At 36.6% G+C, this 18,091-nt stretch overlaps 1 protein-coding gene across 9 annotated transcripts in view; it reads right to left on the bottom strand.

Moving 5' to 3' along the window:
• EPHA7 (EPH receptor A7) overlaps positions 1 to 18,091 on the bottom strand; it is a 166,963-nt gene that overhangs the window by 96,109 nt on the left and 52,763 nt on the right. For all 9 annotated transcript variants that reach the window (XM_040057599.1, XM_040057597.1, XM_040057601.1 and 6 more), the window contains 2 exons: positions 15,686 to 15,841; positions 14,483 to 14,818 (listed from right to left, as the gene is read on the bottom strand). In XM_040057599.1, coding sequence (XP_039913533.1) covers positions 14,483 to 14,818; positions 15,686 to 15,841 — 492 coding nt within the window. The remainder of the gene's footprint in view (positions 1 to 14,482; positions 14,819 to 15,685; positions 15,842 to 18,091) is intronic.

Below are 18,091 nucleotides of genomic sequence, written 5' to 3'. Positions count from 1 at the left end.
AACTCTTTGGCGTATAGGGCTCATACTGCGAGAGTTATACATTATTCAAGAGCAAAAAAAAAAAAAAAAAAAGATTATTTTTGGTACCTAGTTTCACAACCTGGTAACTATTTCTTCAGAGACTGACTTTTATGATCTGTGCTTTTAATTATTTTTTTTTATCTGCCACTATTTTCTACCATTGCCCTTTCCTGCTTTACATTATGCAAATCTCAACTATGTCAACAAAAGCAACTGGACCACAACATCTGTATGAACTCATTAAGTTAAGGGGGGAAAAAAAACGAAAAACAAAACCACAGAAAAAAAGAAAAGGACCCAAAATTTGTTTCATGGCCTGTTTGGTTTAACAACAGACCCGATGCCCATTCAAGCACATATAATTCAGAAGGCCTGCCTGCCAGCAATAAAGACTGAAATTGGATACTTTGTGAGATTAATTACCTAGATAGAGCATGATAATGCTAGTCAAATGGGAAGGTAATTAAAGTGCACCTTCCATGAAAATTATTCATTGCTGATGGATCAGGTGACAGATAAATCAAAAGGCAGTTAAAAAAGCTACAGGTTAACTTGTGGAAGGCTGTTCCTCCCTGGAAGCCCCTGTAACCATGCTCCTGTTGTAAGACAGAAGGAGAGTAATGTGGCATCCGAGAAAGAGGAGTCCAGGGAAAAGTTACCAGCATTGTGCCTGCACACAAAGGGGCAGCTAGAGTGGAACCAGTCGGCCGGCAGCCTTCAGATTCCAGGATCTTTCTGCTTGTACGCCGTAAAGGGCTATCGCACCGTGAAAGGCAGCAAGTGATGAATTAATAAGTTGACTGGTCCCCCGGGTGCAATCCTTACAGGCAGAGGACATGCCGCGGTAATCAAACGGGGCTATAAATTGTGTACATTGAATGGCACAAAACGCATCTCACTTCATCACCGTTAAGTCAAGACTTCCTGAATTTGTCATTAACTCTTTGGCTTCAATATATTTATTTAAACAGTAAAAGTAAGAGAAAGAGCTTACAATAACAAAAGGGCAACTGATACTACCCAGCGGGATATACAGTCTAATGGAGATCACTGACTTTTACTTTCTACAGCTACATGGGTCAAAATCCACTCCTTTTACACCAAAGGTCCCCCTGAGATGCACCGATTAAGTTCAAAACACTACACTACATGCGCTTAGAACACAGAAAAAAAACAACCCCAAAACCACAGGATCAAGTAATTTTTTTACAGCTAGTTTATGCAAATTCCTAAGTATTTATTCCATATTTAAAGAAAATGGAGCATTTACATGGGTAAGCATTTTCCAAATCCCACATTTTTACAGAAAATTTCTAAACAATTTCCACCCTCTCTTTATGTTTTTGTTTTTGTTTAATGTGTGCTTGCTCTCTAGGTTATGATACTGAATACTGACTGTTCAGAGTTAGTTCAGTGGAAAGCAATTTTTTGCAACCTTATTTTTCCTTATAAGTCCTTCTAAATTACTTATATCCCTATGAGAGTTAAAGAGAAACTTACCACTGATTCTGAATCAGAGCATAAATAGGCAAGAGAACATTTTTTAGAAATTCTTTACCTAATTTCTTCTATCAAAATATACCTGAGGTCTTCCCACATTTTGAAACAACAATTTTGTGTGTTTTATCAATAGCTTCAAAACTATTTTATACATTCTCTCAATATTTTTACCTTCCCTAGGCTTCATAGTGAGTAAAGGAAAGGAAAATTTAAGTCAGTATTGAAACATAATGCAAGCTTTAAAAAAAGGAACTACAAATTGAAGCGCTTTCTGTGAGTCCAGTGGAAAGCATAACCTTTTTTCAAAACTGAATTTATGAAACAAGCTATGATTGTTCCCAGGAGTGTTCTACATTCACAAAAATTTATATGACCATGTGACCAAGAGAGGCATGGTAGCAGTTTACCAACTTCACTGCAATTGGCAGCTGTGGTATTTCCCCCAGAAAAGGAGCTGTGCTGATTTTATGAATAGGTTTATCACTTTGAGATTAGCTCATTACAATATTTTGCAAGAAGTCAAATTTTACAGACCTCCAGATCTATAAATTTACCTCAGGAGACTTGGTAAACTTAAGCTAGTATAGTAAATGGTGCTAGAGCTGAAAATGGAGTATGAACACATGCTTGTCCGTACTGTTAGTTTGTTAGCAGCCTTAGCTAGTTGGGCATAAATCTGGCAATCTCAACATGGGAACACTGTTTTGAGAGACAAAGAAATTAATTTTGCAAGCATGAGCCCTGACATGTCAGGAACAGAGGATGAATCCTGATCTCTTTTGAGCAGGCTTAGCTTTGGTAAACAGGGAACACCCATTAGTTTAAGAGTCCCACTGCTTGCCTGCTGGTATCCCAGCGGAGTTTGAGCTATCAATTTAGATCTATAAATTTCTAAATGGGATGGGACATGTCTGCCTGAGAAATCACCACCAACATCTCAGTACAGGACTGAAAGGTAGTCTCTCTGGCATACAGAATTTACCCTCCAAAGCCTTGTGAATGGGACAATACACTGAGAGGCTGGGGTACATGTTGGGGAAAATGTTGAGAAACAGCTCCCAAGAGTTTGGTGAAGGAGTTCACTTTCTCTACTTATTGCTTATTGAAGGTTATTTGACTGTAATTGTTCTGTGCCACTGCATGGCTGATCAAATTCATTTTTTACACTGAAGGTTGTAACACTGATGGCTGGCCATCACTGCATTACTGTAGGCAAAATAAGCCGTAAGGCACGTGCTGCCCTTCTAATGGGGATTCTTAACTAGCATTTCAACAAAAATAAATCACAGAACAGTATTTTATATTTTTAAAACATTTTAAACATTAAAGCTATAAACTACAATCAAGTGAAATATCCCTATTTTTAGGACACACCTGTATATGAGTATCCTCACTAAGCACCTTGGTTAATTCAGTCCTTGGTAAACAGCTTCAAAGAGTCTTCATAACATGAATTACTAATAAGACAAGCAAATTATTTTTTAGAGTTTTAAAATCCCATAGACAATAAAAGATTTTAAAAATTGCTTGCTTGCTTAGTATTTTCTTGAAGATAAATAAAATCAAGTAAATATTTAACATTAACATTGTGGCAGAAATTAACATTTGTGTATGTGGGGGGTGGAAGGAAGAGGGCATTCAAGTCATCAACTTTTGCCAGTTAATTTAGGTGGCTAAATAGGGAAGGTAATCTAACGCTTCCTCTGTAATTAAGGACGAGTCAATGCACAGTTCCTAAACTTGGCTCCTGTTCCAAATCACTCCCTAAAGAAACCTACCAATCTCCATTGACTACAACAATGTAAATATCCACCAAAGATTTAAATGCTAATGTTTAATGCCAACATCAAAGAGCAGAATGTTTAGCCCTAAAATACTTCATGTGATTAACTCTACAAAATATAAAGTGCAATGACACTTTTCCCTCTTCATTATCAGTTAAGCTGCAATACAAAAAATCAGAACTAAGGGGTGAAATTTTGATCTCAACTACGCAAGGGAATATTTGGAGTAATTCCACAGGAGGTCCACGGAGACACATCATTACTGTATTGGCTCTGAAATATTAGCATCCAATTCCTCATTTCACAGCCATGATGAGAGGCTGTATGAACTTAAATAGACTCTTTAGTGAAATAAATGGCATTTCTCCACATAAGCATGAGGGTTTTTAAGCTTTGAATCTGCTCTGCTGACTCAGCCACTACTGCCTGATAGGAGCTTGGGTGCTATGAAAAAATATGAGCTCTCCATGAAGCATTAGGAAATGGGATTCTCAAAAAAAAAAAAAAAAGAAACGCTTAGGTGACAGACAGAAAAGGTCAGAAGCAGAGATGGCAAATAGATCCATCAGCAGACATGAGATGACAGATACAGAAACTGAAGGGTCTGCTGCTGCAAATACACACATATGAGAGATAACACCAGATTCAATGGATAATTCTGTACAAGCTGTTGAAATGCAGCTAAGAGTTTAGGAGGGGTCATACAAAGCAAAGCTAAGAATCACAGTGAGAGGACCTCATCCCGATTCTTAAACCTACTTAAGAGGAAGTGAGATCTGTCATAAAAATTCTGAAAAATAACACTAACAGGATAGAAGAAAGAGTGATTAAAAGATTGAACTACATGTAGGTGTGTGCGTGCATGTACACATGTGTGTATCTGTCTCACCCTCTCCTTTTCCTATATAGCAGAAACAAGATGGAAGTAAGATACGAAATATCCCATTCTGCACTTCTAAGATTTCTTGCATTAACATTGGAAAAGTTTGAGCAGTTCTGTGAATATTTTTTCTTAAGGTTGTCTGTGTCTCTGCATACGTGGCTCTATTGTGTCTGACACATGATTTACCTCATTCAGTATGGAATGAAGTCTTTATTGGCCCAGTGACTACAGGCAAGATCTTACCTCTCTGTCAAACATAGTTAAAAACTGCTAACAGAGTATAAAGGAGATGAAGGGAAATTTTCCAAAGAGAGGCGTATTTAGCATGCTCACAGTCTTGGATGTTTAGAAAACTGAGCTAGAAATGACCTTTTCTTAATTAGAATTAATACTAAAATGGTCTGAGTCATACAACTTATGACACTTGTGAAAATTTAAATGTACAAATGAAAAGCAGCAAGTCAGGAAGTCTAAAACTGCAGCTATCACTAAGGTCTTATTTATTTTGCAGGCTGCAAACACAAACAAACAACCTTATGGAAACATAAAAAGCAGCTTGTTATATGCTTGTTTAAGACATTTATATTGGTCCCACAGTAAGAAGATTTCTGCGTCATTACCATGAGCATGATTTAGTTGTATTATGTTCACATGTAGACACCATTATGTAACACTTAGCTCAGACAAATGGCTCTGTTCTTGATCTTTCTTATTCTACTGTAGTTAATGACCAAATATTGTTAAAAATTGGGACACTAATTATATGATGTCAACATGCTATGGATAATTAAGAATTGCTCACTCTGAAGCCATGCTAATTGTTTTTCACATGTCTCCTTCTTTCGTCCTTGTGTCCTCAACAAGGCATGTAGCTACAGGTTTATACGTACATCTCTGTCACGTACTTTGTCACAGACCGTACATCATCCTTTCTGGCTCATCCCCGATTAATTTTGCTGGCTCGCAGCAATTATCTCTCCCTTTGTGACTGACCTCCTGGTAAATGGAGTGCATGATCACTGCGCAATTTTTTCCTGCGTATTTTACCACTTAATTGATCCTTGTTGTCTGACCACAATAGGATACATTAAATTTAAGTCATAAAATGGTTGAAGTTGAGAGGAAGTGGTAACCATGTTTTAGCAATTGTAGTTGACAGCTGTAAAAATCAGATCTTGATAATGTTCTCTCATTTACCCTATTACTTGGATCAGTTGGTTAAAGCTGTTAATGATCCTCTTGGATCAATGTCGTCTGCTTGTAGCTATAATTTACTGCATTGGTGGATTAGTACAGATGTTTTCATAGATAGCTCTGCATCATTCCACCAGATTGCTGTCTGCATCAAATTTGTTTCCATTCATCACTAACGAAGCAAAGAAAAAGATAATCAGCATCTCCTGTCTTAACATTAACTATTGAACTTGGGATAACACTTTTATTGTTGTCAATTTGCAGTCTTCAACCATGGTTTCCTCAGTAAATTGCCCTGGGAGTTCTCTCTAGAAATAGAACCAATTAGATATTTTGACTGTTACAGGGAAGGACTACAGAAATGCTTAACAGTACAAAACAATACCTATACTGAAGAGTAGATACAACTGTTCAGTTAAGAATATGCCCTATGGAGTCAGGGCTGGTTCTATCACATACAAAGCAGATGAAACTACGTAAGGCAGTGTGACATGTGAAAGCTGGCTAAAATTGTCCAGGCTATTAATTATTGAGACCATTCCAGTACCTGAAAAATCTGCTGACACCCATGGGTTGTCATAGAGGGTAAGTCAGCAATGCTCTGTTAAGGGAGACGTCTCCTTTTCTTATTACCCCACTGTGATCAGAAAGATCATAGCCAGCTCTTCAAAGAATCTGTCCATCTTCACCCTTTCCTGCCAGAGCTGAACCATTTATTCTTGGGCCATTACTACTCCCTAAACTGCCAGAAGATCATGAGCCAGAAAAGGAAGACTTGTACTTTTCCACAGAGGGCCCATTTAGCCAAATCTGGTTTTCCTTCTAAAAAGGGAGCCTTACTGGCACACAGAGCAAATATAAAATAAGTAAATGAATAAAATATGATGTACTTCAAAAAAGAAGCAGCACAATCTCTGACTATTTCTGAAGAGAATGCATATAAAAAGGAAACTGGAAATACACTGCCTTAAATTGCTGGACAATTCTACATGGCATCACTTCAGCTTATTGAAGAAACTTCTTTAGCTCTCCTTATACAAGTTACCTTCTTTCTTCTAAAGATTTCCACAGGAGTCATTGCAGTAGGTTGGCTCCATGCCATGCTGTCATCAAATGCTTCACTATATAGAGATGTTATAGTCTAAGAATTTTTTAATTCACTGCATTCCTTAATTAGAATTTCACATTTGGTTGCGCTTATAAACTTGCAATAGTGCCTTTCAACAGTGATGTTCATTTCTCACTGAAAAGGCATCTCAGCACCTAGAAGGTTTTGTTCTAATGACAATGGCACTTCAATTCTTCAGAAGGTCTGAAACAAACAAACAACACTCAGTTCAGCGTTCCTACTGATGATGCCCTGCACTCATTTATATCCTGCATCCATACTACAGTTCACAGGAAGCAGTAAAAGGAAGATCTGGAGATGTTGTTCTGCTGTGAAAATCAGGTCTGTGGAGCTGTATATTCTTTGCACATAAGCTAATTAGCATCTCTAGAATGTGCATTACCAAGTATAAATATATCAAGTGATTTCTTGTCTTTGTAGAGCAGCTATCTTGAAAGTCTTTGACACTAGCTGGGTCATCAAAGAACTAGGTATTAAAGTTCCCAAAAAGTATAATAAAGTGGGAAGAGTTTCTACTCTGTTGAAAAGAACTTGTGGCCATGAGAAAAAAAAATCTAACTATGGATGAAGTGAAAGAAGCTAGGCATATTTATGAGGGTTTAAAAACACCGAGCAGGTGTCACAAGTACAGCTCTTTAATTCTAGAGACCTTTCAGAGATTGGTCATACACAATGTGTCGTTAACACATATACTTGCTGTTTCAAATCAAGATTAATTTTTCATCACTGTTTTTATGAAAACAATTGGTTTAACTCATAAATATTGAGGACATAGCTGGTCCATTTTTTTAAAGAAAATGGGGCTCCTAGTCCTTTGTGCAACGTCAGTAAAGCAATCCTTCCTTTCCATAGCTAAATTGTACTTTATGTTGCTCATTTTCTTCCTCAAGTACATAGTTTTTTATTGTGCAGCTGGTGAAATTATTCTTGAGTAGTGTACATTAGACCATGGTGACATAACCTGCTTTCTCAATAGCTCAGTGCACAGGAAAGTCAATAGCCCTGCGGCTGTCATGCTTCTCTGAGCAGGTTGCCACCAAACATTCAACATACATAGCTTAATCAGACCATTTCTAATTTACAGCTCTTTCTGTGAAGCAGAAGCTTTATCTTTGTGTAATTACAATAGAGTGTAGCTTCTCATTCTTTTCACTTCTAACTATTGTAAAATTCACATAGTCTTTATAGAAAAAATTAGTTTCTTGGCAAAAATTATCGTATCTCTTCCAAAAAAAGCTTTTATGATAGAGCTGGACAGGCAAGAGTTCTGATATCCATTACAGAAAACAACAACATATTTTTAGTATACTATACAAAAATCCGAATTACATTCAGTCACAAACTGATGTGCAAAAACCTCACATAGCTGGACTCAAAGTAGGATGTGAAGTTAAAATTTCCTTTCAGGATGAAAAGAACGCCCATTGTTTTTGTTCCTGTGTGTTCTGATAGAGCATGAGGTTCAAATCCTGCTCCTATTGAAGTCAATGACAAGGCTTCCACTGACTTCAGCGGTGCAGGATCAGACCCTAAGCAACACAGTTAGCATCTGCTTGTTTTTTATCTCTCTTATCTTTCAGTACAAAATATTGGAACAAATTAGAACTAAATAGCAGGAAAAAAAAAAAGGAATTAATATAAATTAGCTACTCTGTAGTACATTTTCTTATAAAATATATTGCTTGTCATTCCAATTTTTTTGCGAATATACATGTTCCGTGTATGTATATAAAATATCATTGAAACTCTCAAGTATTATAACCTAGACAGATTTTTCCTTCTTTGTGAAACTCTTGAAGAAAAATCTAACATTTAATAATCTAATAATAATGCCCCAACACTGCAATTCTGTAGTATCTCTATAACCTTGTGGATGTCACAATATTAAATATGACCTGATACAATCAGTGAATGAACAAACTGCTTTCCTTGATCTGATGGTATTTGCTATGCAGAGACTGGAATTCTTATCAAGTTTTTATCCATCAGTTTAATTCAGGCATAAACTCAGTTATCGCCTCCTGTAAAAAAAAATCTGTGATATTCGTTCAAGGTAATGTGATTGCAGATCAATAGGAAGTCTTAGCTCCACAGAAATAACCCAATATGTTCTTTTAATGTACTGAAAAGACATCTAAAAAAGTAGAAGAATAATAACTATCATATGCAACTAATTTCTACTCTAATTTTTCCCTTTTTAATTGATAATCATGGAGTGCGGAGCACAGCTATGCCCTCTGGCTACTGGTCAAGGAAAAAAAATTAAAATATTAAAATATATTTAAAATATTATTACGAATAAGCACAGACATCCATATAGCTCCCATTAAAAAATAAGCAAAAAGGTAACCCAAAATGCAGTCATCATCACATACATGTTTCTAAAAACCTCGGTTTAATGACAGCATTTAGTGAATATTACATTTAAAAAGTGACTTTTTGTAAAATAATTCCCCCAGCTAAACAGGTGGAACACATTTGGTAAAAAGGAAACATTACTTTTATAATCTGAATTCTTTTTACATGAGACATTGCTTTTTAATATATATATATTTATATATATATATGTATATAGATGTATATAGATGATGTAGCAGTATCAATGCGTGAAAACTGATCTACAGTTGGACGTCAGGAGACGAAGCATAGCTCAAAAAGGAAAGCCATTAGCAGGAAACAGCTAAGGAAACCCATAGCTAAAGGAAGTCCACTGAAATGGGAAAACATTGAAGAAATGTTAAGCTGAACACTGAAGCTATTTGTAATAAGCTGTCATGTGGCACCAGAAGTGAACATTGGATGGAAGATGTAGATGAAGGTGGACTAAAACAACTTGGTGGCAGTATGGGAAGAAACCAAAATGGCCTGAGGAAAGGAGGGAAGTGAGAATAGGACTAGAATACGGAGGTCTTAGTGACTGGGAAAGCTGCAGGCATCAATCTTCTTGATTGCTGCCTCTGCTTGGGGACAGTTCATTGCTGAAGAAAAGTCAGGCTTAAGTGAGACTGACAGGGAACAGGAAACAAATAGATGGTCAGTAGTGCAGAGGCTATGAAAGAAGAGACTTTAAAAAATGAGTAGCGATAATTGAGAGATAGGGAAAAAGTGTAAAGAAATAAAGAAACGAAGAAAAATTAGAAGCAGCAAGAATGAAAGGAGAATGTAACATGAGAGAATGTGAAGTGTCTCTCTCATTTAGAAAGACTTCAGAATTACCTAAGAAAGGCAGAACCCATCCCACAGATTTGCATTTATGCACGCAGCCATTTCTTCTTATCAGGTAAATCAATAGTGCTGCTGCTAATAGTCATGATTTTATAGCATGTAATGGTTTTTTTCAGTTCCTTTTTTTCTTTTTTTTTTTTTTTAACTGTGAAATTTGGGGGCCGCTTGTTTTTTGTAGGAAAAGGTATTAAAACCGAACTCTAAGATGTAAAAACTGAATAGCAGCAAATCAACATGCACAAAGGAAAATGTTACTAAAAAAGAATGTTTTTCAAGAGTAAGCCTTGATTATGGAACTGAATCAGGGTTTTTTAACCATTTGAAGCTGCCAGCATGAAGTGCATCTGAGGGCACAGCATGACCTAAAAGTGCTAAGGGGCACCTTTCTCTTGCTGTGAAGAAGCAGCAAGTATGAGCAAGTCCTCCCTGCACAAAAGCAATGAGTATATTTAGGGATAGTTATTAGCATTACATTTTAACTTCTGTTTGTCTTAGTTATGGTAATAAGGCATGACGAGTGTCCCCTTGGATATGATCTTTTTCTTTTCAATGACTATAAAGACAATTTAAACTGGCTCAGGACACACACTTAAATATTCTCAAACCCTGATAAATTTGGGTATTTGTTGTAATGCGTTAATTTGGTTTATATTGTGTTTCATTGGATTTGTAATGTTTCCCCTGTTCCCTGCGGAAACGAGCCCGTGGTTTGTCCCTGCCAAGCAGTGCCCATCCCCCACACTGGAATGGAACCCAACTCTGTTCCACTCCCACTTTTTCCTTGATTGGGCAGCGGCTTGTCCCTGCCTCTGGGCCCTGCTCCCTGGGGAAAAAGCCCCCCGATGGGCAGGGCCTTGGTCTCTGGCACTGGCAAGGACAGGAAAGGAGCTAAAATAGATCTGAACCAAATAAAACTATAATTTCGCCCCCCCGGACAAAGAGCAGGCTCTTTCCTTTTGCCATCAGCGGGCGTCTGGGTCTCTCTAAAGAGCTACCACAGGTATTCATTCAAAATATCCTAAGCTTTATCAAGGCCGGGGTAGGTTGGGTATATATATACCTTTACCAGAGATGAGTCCATTGTTAATTCAGATAAATTCTAGAGGAAAGGATGCAGAAATACAGTTTTATAAATAAACTATCTTTTCAAAAATGTCAACAGAAAAATTTTATAATTGAAGCATATTTCTTAAAATGAAAATGCATGAATGCCAAAATACAACAAATATTCATCAGCAATGAAAGCTACCCAATTTCCATTCACCTTCTGGGTGTTGCATGGAAAAAATGTAAAATTTGGGAAGGAATTTGATGGATCAAAAGGAACTACCAGTAGAACTGAAAGGGGAATATCTTATCAGGGAAGCAGTCAATTTTATCTTTGGTAAAAACCCATTCAATACGTTTGCAAAGGTAGTGCTTGTCAACTGTTTGCCAGGTGCAGTTCTTTAGTACGTTTGTTTATTGTAACTAGAGCTTAGTCACATTCAAATCTGAATTCTGCAAGGATGCAGGGGTTCTCATAGATCAGCTTGTACTACCAGGATGTCATCCTGTATTCTTTATATGATGCTGGATAGGCAAGATACAAAACAAGATGGTCTGCTTCAGGGGGACTTTGTGTACTTAATCTTGTCAAAAAAAGAAAACAAAGCAAAACCAAAAGCCTCATGGTTCTTGGCTGAAGCATAAAAATATGCCATATGACAACTGATAGCCTAGTCACAAAGCCTTTTTAAAACATGAAATGAATAGCAATGTGTCATACGTGTATATATATAACCGACGTGAAATGATACCTACCCACTTGCAGTCATTTTATTGTTATTTCCACAAATATAAATAGGTTTTTATCCACCACCTGCTTCTTTTATGTGGCATGCTCTCTTTGTCTCATCAGAAGCTTGTCACATGTGGATGAAGAAACACTGAATATATTCTCTAACCCTATTCTTTCATCAATAATTTCCTGTTATCATTACACAATGATTTGAATTTTGTGACTATGGCCACAAAGGAGCAATTCAATTAAACCAAAACTACAAAGGGAAAATCTCATTGCAATCCTCTGTGCAACTGGTGAACCCAGTAATTATATATAGCCACCTATTGTGTTAGCATAATAACATGTGAAGAAGGTTTAGTTAGACACATTTACACACATAAAAAGCAATATAGGCGTAGAAAAAGTCGGTTTTGCCAGAAGTACAGAACAGTGACACAGGAACAAATGAGAGCTGCATGAATCCTAGTTTACTTGGCTATAAATAAATCCAACATTTTCTTTCTCTCCATAAAATAAAAGAGAAACACAGAAGCGTAACAGTCTCCTTTGAGCAACCAGTTTCTTTCTGTTCAATTATAGTCATCAATCTGTTCCACCTAAAATATTTTCCTCCTTGAGAAACCAAAGAAATCAGTATTAAGATCCAAAACATGCTGTTGCAAAAATAATGTAGAAGAGGTCTTTCCTTTCGCTAATGCATTTGTTCTGAACATCTGTATTTCTTTAACACAATTTTTGTAATTCTGTGGGGGAAAAAAAAAAAACCTGCATTTTTTTGGCACTTCTAATCAGAAAATCTTGAAGAGCTTGGTAACGAAAAGTGAAGGTTACCTTAATTTGAGAGAAAAAACTGTAACAAAAAGAGCCTAAAGTATTTTTTTTCCCCAAAATCTGTCCCCCAAGTATATCCCTTTTAGATGCCAAATTGGAAGCCTTTAAATCTTTAAATTCAGAAGTGCTAAACAGGCAAAGCTTCAGTTGTATCCTTTCTCTAAACAGTGTCAAATCCTGGGAAAAGCTGGTCTACGCATAATCCCATAGTAAACTGGAGAGTAGAGCTGATCTCCTGCTTCATGGTCTTACAAAGCTTGTCTAGGAGGTTGAAGAGTTCTGATTACTTTAAATCTTCAGTAAAGCCTAGATGTTGCCTCTAATATATATGCAAGCTATAGTTTCACTAACATCTCTGGCCTTGATGTGAGGATTATTTAACAAAATCACATAGTTTGTGATACTTATACGATAGTACAGGATAACAATACCGTATCTTCTGGCCTAATAAAAACCCTGTAAATCCATTACTATGACAACACAAAATAATGAACTATAATGAGTTATCTTGGAGAAAACACAATAAACTTCTGACTAAGGCTTTTTCATCTTCCTGAGATGCGATACTAGCCATTAAATTGCACAGTTACCTCGTTTACCCTGTGTGGCACTGAACCATCAAAGCACAAAAAGTAACTGGATTCACCTAAATAGGAAAAAGTCCAAATCCTCTTCTTCATGTGATAGTTCTCTACAGTCACCTACAGAGAGCTGTCCACCTGTGCATGTTTGGAGAATCATTGTGAAGATGAAAAATCAAGGTGCCAAAATAATATCATCTGTGGTGCAAAAATTGTTTCAGGTTAAGTTTTGTGTGCTGAAAATCTCATCATAAACTTCAAGAACTGAATGAACACAGAGACCAATCCTTTCAGCCAGAGAGATGGTTCCAAAATAATATAAAATGTGTATTTAGAATCCATGAAAGCACTATAGGGAGATTAAATATCCCATAAATACTCCAGCCTAACTTTAACAGCCATATCAACTGTCCTTAATTTGGGGGGAGGGAAGGAAGCTTTTGAACTAAATTTCTTGTCCCTTTTTATTTCTTTTGAGATAACTATCCTTAAAGTATAAAATAACTACAGCTTTTCCTGTTTGTTTACCCTGTTTGGTAAGTTTGTCTGTAGTTCAAAACATAAACTTTAGGGGATCCTTTCTACTGCACTAAAAAAAAAAAAAATAAATAAATAAAAGCATGATTCACAGTCATTGAAATTTCCTCAAAGATATAAGTATCCCTTAAAACATTAGTCAGCTGTTCTTACAGGAAGCATCACATCAGTTATTCACTTTGTATTTTCTTTTATGGAATTACTTTGAAAGCCAGATCTCACAAATAATATTCGGTTTAACATTGTTCAAATTACAAAAGGTTAGCTTCCCTATCCTCTCTTTAAGACCACAGCACACTATTGCCTGTAATTTTATCAACATGCAACTCGCCAGTTCAGAAACCTAAATCTGAGAATTCTTTTCTTTTTTATTCATTCAGCTGCAGACAGCTAAAGCCCTTTTTTTCCCTGGGGTGATATGCTGGTTTGATTTTATTTCCCCTGACATATCACCTGTCAGATTATGATAAATAGAAGAAACAAAGAATAATCATCACATTCTCATTGCATCTCATAATCAAATATCTGGAAATATAAGATAAATCAGAAATATTGTCCTGAGGGAAAACATTAACACTGAAAACACCATCAGAAATCCAAATCATCTTCCAGTGACCTAGGATCCACGTACATGTTTAAAAAATTCAAAAAGATAGTCTGCATAAAACTGTCATCTATTTTTTTTTTTTATTTTCAAATAGTAGGGAATGACTATAATGAAGTAAGAACAACAACAACAACAAAGTTCCTAAGTGACGAAATTCTGTTTAATAACAAAGCTGTGCATCTTCTTTTGTCTTTTGTGAATGCTTTCTGGAAGCAATCCTGAGGCCAAGAAACAGGACAGGCTATCCTGAAATAGTATAAGCTCAAATTAAATAGCTGGCAAGGTGAAAAATTAATGAGCCAGAACACACCAAACATGCTCCTGATTTACTGCATCTATAGCTTGCATGTTCCAAATTTCTCTCAGTCTCACAGTGTTGAGATTCTTAAGTGATGAAAACTTACCTGCTTGGCCGGTGGTAATACTGACAGCTGCAAAAAGCCTCTGGGAACGACTCAAGTCAGAAACCCCATTCACAGCTTCAACTTCAAACGTGTAGTTAGCATGAGCTAGCAGGTCCATGACAGTGACATAGTTATCTACTAATCCAGTTTGCTGGGGCATATATCCAATGTTACTCCCACAGGGAACACACTCGCCCTGCTCCCAGCTGCACCTCTTGCACAAAATGCGGTAGGTCACATCACTCCTTCCCCCATTGTCAGCAGGAGGACTCCACTCCAAACTCACAGTAGTCTGGTTGATATTGAAAATTAGGTTCTGTGGTGCAGATGGAGGTCCTACATGATACACAAAGAAGTCCAGGGTAATTACACAAAACCACAGTGGGACACACAGGTAGAATTTTAATTACTGAGATAGAAAGCAGTTGAAGCATTTTTCTTCACATAAACATTTCATTATTTTTAGTACAGGCTGCATAAAAGCTTTCTTGAACTCAATTGGTAAGAGCTTTATTTATTTTCCATTAAGGCATCAGAATAACAATTGTCTGTATATTTACTGCAACTGATTTAACTGTTTCTCTTCTATGTAATTAAAAGGAATGGTTAATGTACCTTAAAGGTTCTCTTTTACAGGTTTTCAAAATATGGGATTTGTTAATCTCTTCTAAACATACTGCACAAGCTGTATCTAGTCTTCTGTTATCGGATCGAATATGATTTACAGAAATATTTAGTGACATTTTGGATTTAGGAGACTTCCACTATTTGAACCACCAATCTGTGTAGGCCAATCTATTTGCAGTTTGAAGGTTAAGTCAGATCCAATTACAGTTCAATCAAAGTGCAGCCCCACAGAGGTTACTTTTCATTTTTCACATTACTAATTTTGGTATTGTATCACATAATGCACACTGTCTACAATTTAGGGAGAACTGGGCCTGTATTATGTCTGTTACAGTGAGTTATGCACTTATGCAACATGCAATGTTTTACAATGCTGTATCAAGCAAACTTGAAAATTATATTTATGCTGATTTGGTATTCACTGTCAACCTTCTTTCTCTCTGCCTTTCAATTTCTTTTACCGTGGCAAATGTACTTTTCAAACACAGAAAAAGCCAGACAAAACTACTCGCTGCAAGCGGCTGCACCTGGTTGGTTAAGCAACATCCTTTACTATTAAATTCATGACTCACTCACTTGTGCATGCGACATATGGTGGATCAGAAGGTGCTCTATAATAGCTATCTTCACAGTCGCATCTGGAAGATCCTTCCTTGTCAGAGAAGCTGTGAGTGGGGCAGCGGGAGCACTGCAGATCTTGTGAGGAGGATTTGTAGAAACCACGGCCACAAGCTAAAGCAGAACAAAACAAATTAAGATTTAGCTTTGCATGGACTTCTATCCTGATCTTTTTTTTGTTTCTGTCTCATGAGGTATACATTTCTGTAAACATATGAACTGCCCATTCTATTATGTTGGCTTTAGCAAGATATGCTCACAATTCCTTTTTCTTCAGATGATGCTTTAATGACTTTGTGGCATTTTTATGAGTTCAAATATGTACTATATGCACCTCAACAGGTGGTAGTACAATATTTTAAAAGAGAAGGCCAGATAAATACAAGACGCATCTGTTTTTCACCAATGAGTACAATAATGGTGTGAAATATCTGGATGCCTGCAATAGGCCTAAACAAAAGGAAAACATTCTTGAGATCTGCTCTTAGGTCACTGAAGTGTTTATGGTATCTGAACTAGTTGTTTTGGAGCAAAATGTATTCTTCCCTGATCTCAGAAACCCAAAAAAGTTGTAACCCACCAGCAAACTCTGATCTTGTAGAAAGAATGAGGCATGAACATTTGTTTAAAAGATAACTCTGGTAGGAACATGCAGAAAGAGGAGGAGAGCAGACAGCATAAACTGTGCACTTGGTGTGTCCAGTTTCCCAGCAAGAGACAAGTAGGTTGAAATTAACTTATTAAAACTTTCAAGAAAAAGAGAAAAGGTAAAAAATAAGAACTTGCATATAAGAGAATTTCTTACTTTGGTTTGCCCACTGTAAACCCATGAAAAGTAAAAACATGTTGTGTTACAATACTGATGTTTAGAAATACTTCTTGCAGCTACTGCCACAGTAACCACGGCAGAAATACACATAAAACAAACCTACCATTAGAATTGCAAGCTGAGGACTGCAACCTAGACAGCCAGCTTAAGAATGTACAAACTATAAGAACTGTAGGGAATGAGGAAGAGGGGATCAGACAACACTAAAACTGGAAATAGATTAAGACTCAGTTTCAGCACTGAGGTTATGAACAAACCTACAAACACTGTCAACATGCTAAACAATACACAAAAGTCCTACAGAACCTTCTAACAAAGCAGAAGTATTTTCAACCAGACTATTTAACTATTTTTTTTTCTTCTAACCCTAACAGACTGTCTAACCTTCTTAAGCCACCCCCTGTATGCAAAACAAAGGGACAGTAGGTGAAACTTTGTACTGCATATCAAAATATTAAAGCTAGTTAAATAGTCATTCTCTATTCAGAGGGAGAGAATTTACTTTGGTTACATTCATATTTGCTTGGATATTTTCTCAGAACAGAAATGCAAAGTATCAAAAGACACTGGTATTTGGAACAGTTATTTCAGTTGCCTACTACTGCAGTGATGGAAAGAGCATGAAAACAATGAACTTTATCCAAAGCTCACTAAGTCAATGAGGAGTACCTTTGACTTTAATAGCATTTGGACTGGACCTGTGGTGTTGCTAAAGCAACCTGAATCATATTAGTCTGATTATTTTATGCAACAGAGGGAAAAACAAAAAATGCAGCAATACTTAAGACAACAATAGATTAAGGCTGACAAATTATGTAAATCAACAATGGATCACACCAGTAGGAAATCTGGGCTGTCTATTATTGTATCAATACACTAAGTTTTTTTAAGAAAAATATGCTTAAAATTACCATAACATTTAAGAGTTTGTTATGCTGAAAAAAACCCCAGTGGTTGGAAACTAAATTATTTGGCAGCGCCAATTAGCATGCAAAGCTTGTAGCCTTTGATTTTGAAAAAGGGGGCACAAGTTTGCATTAGGAGAAAATCTAGTCCTGCTTGTAAAATGTGCTATAGCTTGTAGCCTTTGATGTTGAAAAAGGGGGCACAAGTTTGCATTAGAAGAAAATCTAGTCCTGCTTGTAAAATGTGCTATAGCTTGATTGCGCCACAGTAGCTGTTATACACGCTATTTACAAAAGACAACAAAAAGAATTTTGGAGAAGCACTTCAGATAAACATGACCTATGAATTCATAGTTGTGGCAAATTCAACTCAAAATTATCCTATTATATCTTCATCCAAGGTTGTTTCAGAATTTTCTGACCAAAGGACACAAAAGCTGAATGGATTTCTATACACAACACCTTAAGACATACACTTAAACTTCTGTCTGCTTTTTTAATACTTGCAATAGAAATGTAGCTAAAATTACCAAATGATAGTTTCCTGCCTTTCTTAAATTGTCACATTCCTCTTATACCAAACAAAACACTGGACAAATACACCGGAACTTCCAAGATGTAGTCCTCTGC

This window comes from Hirundo rustica, chromosome 3, assembly GCF_015227805.2.
Source record: "Hirundo rustica isolate bHirRus1 chromosome 3, bHirRus1.pri.v3, whole genome shotgun sequence".
NCBI classification, from domain to species: Eukaryota; Metazoa; Chordata; class Aves; order Passeriformes; family Hirundinidae; genus Hirundo; species Hirundo rustica.
Note: the sequence above shows the minus strand (reverse complement) of the source record. Positions and strands in the feature narration are given on the sequence as shown.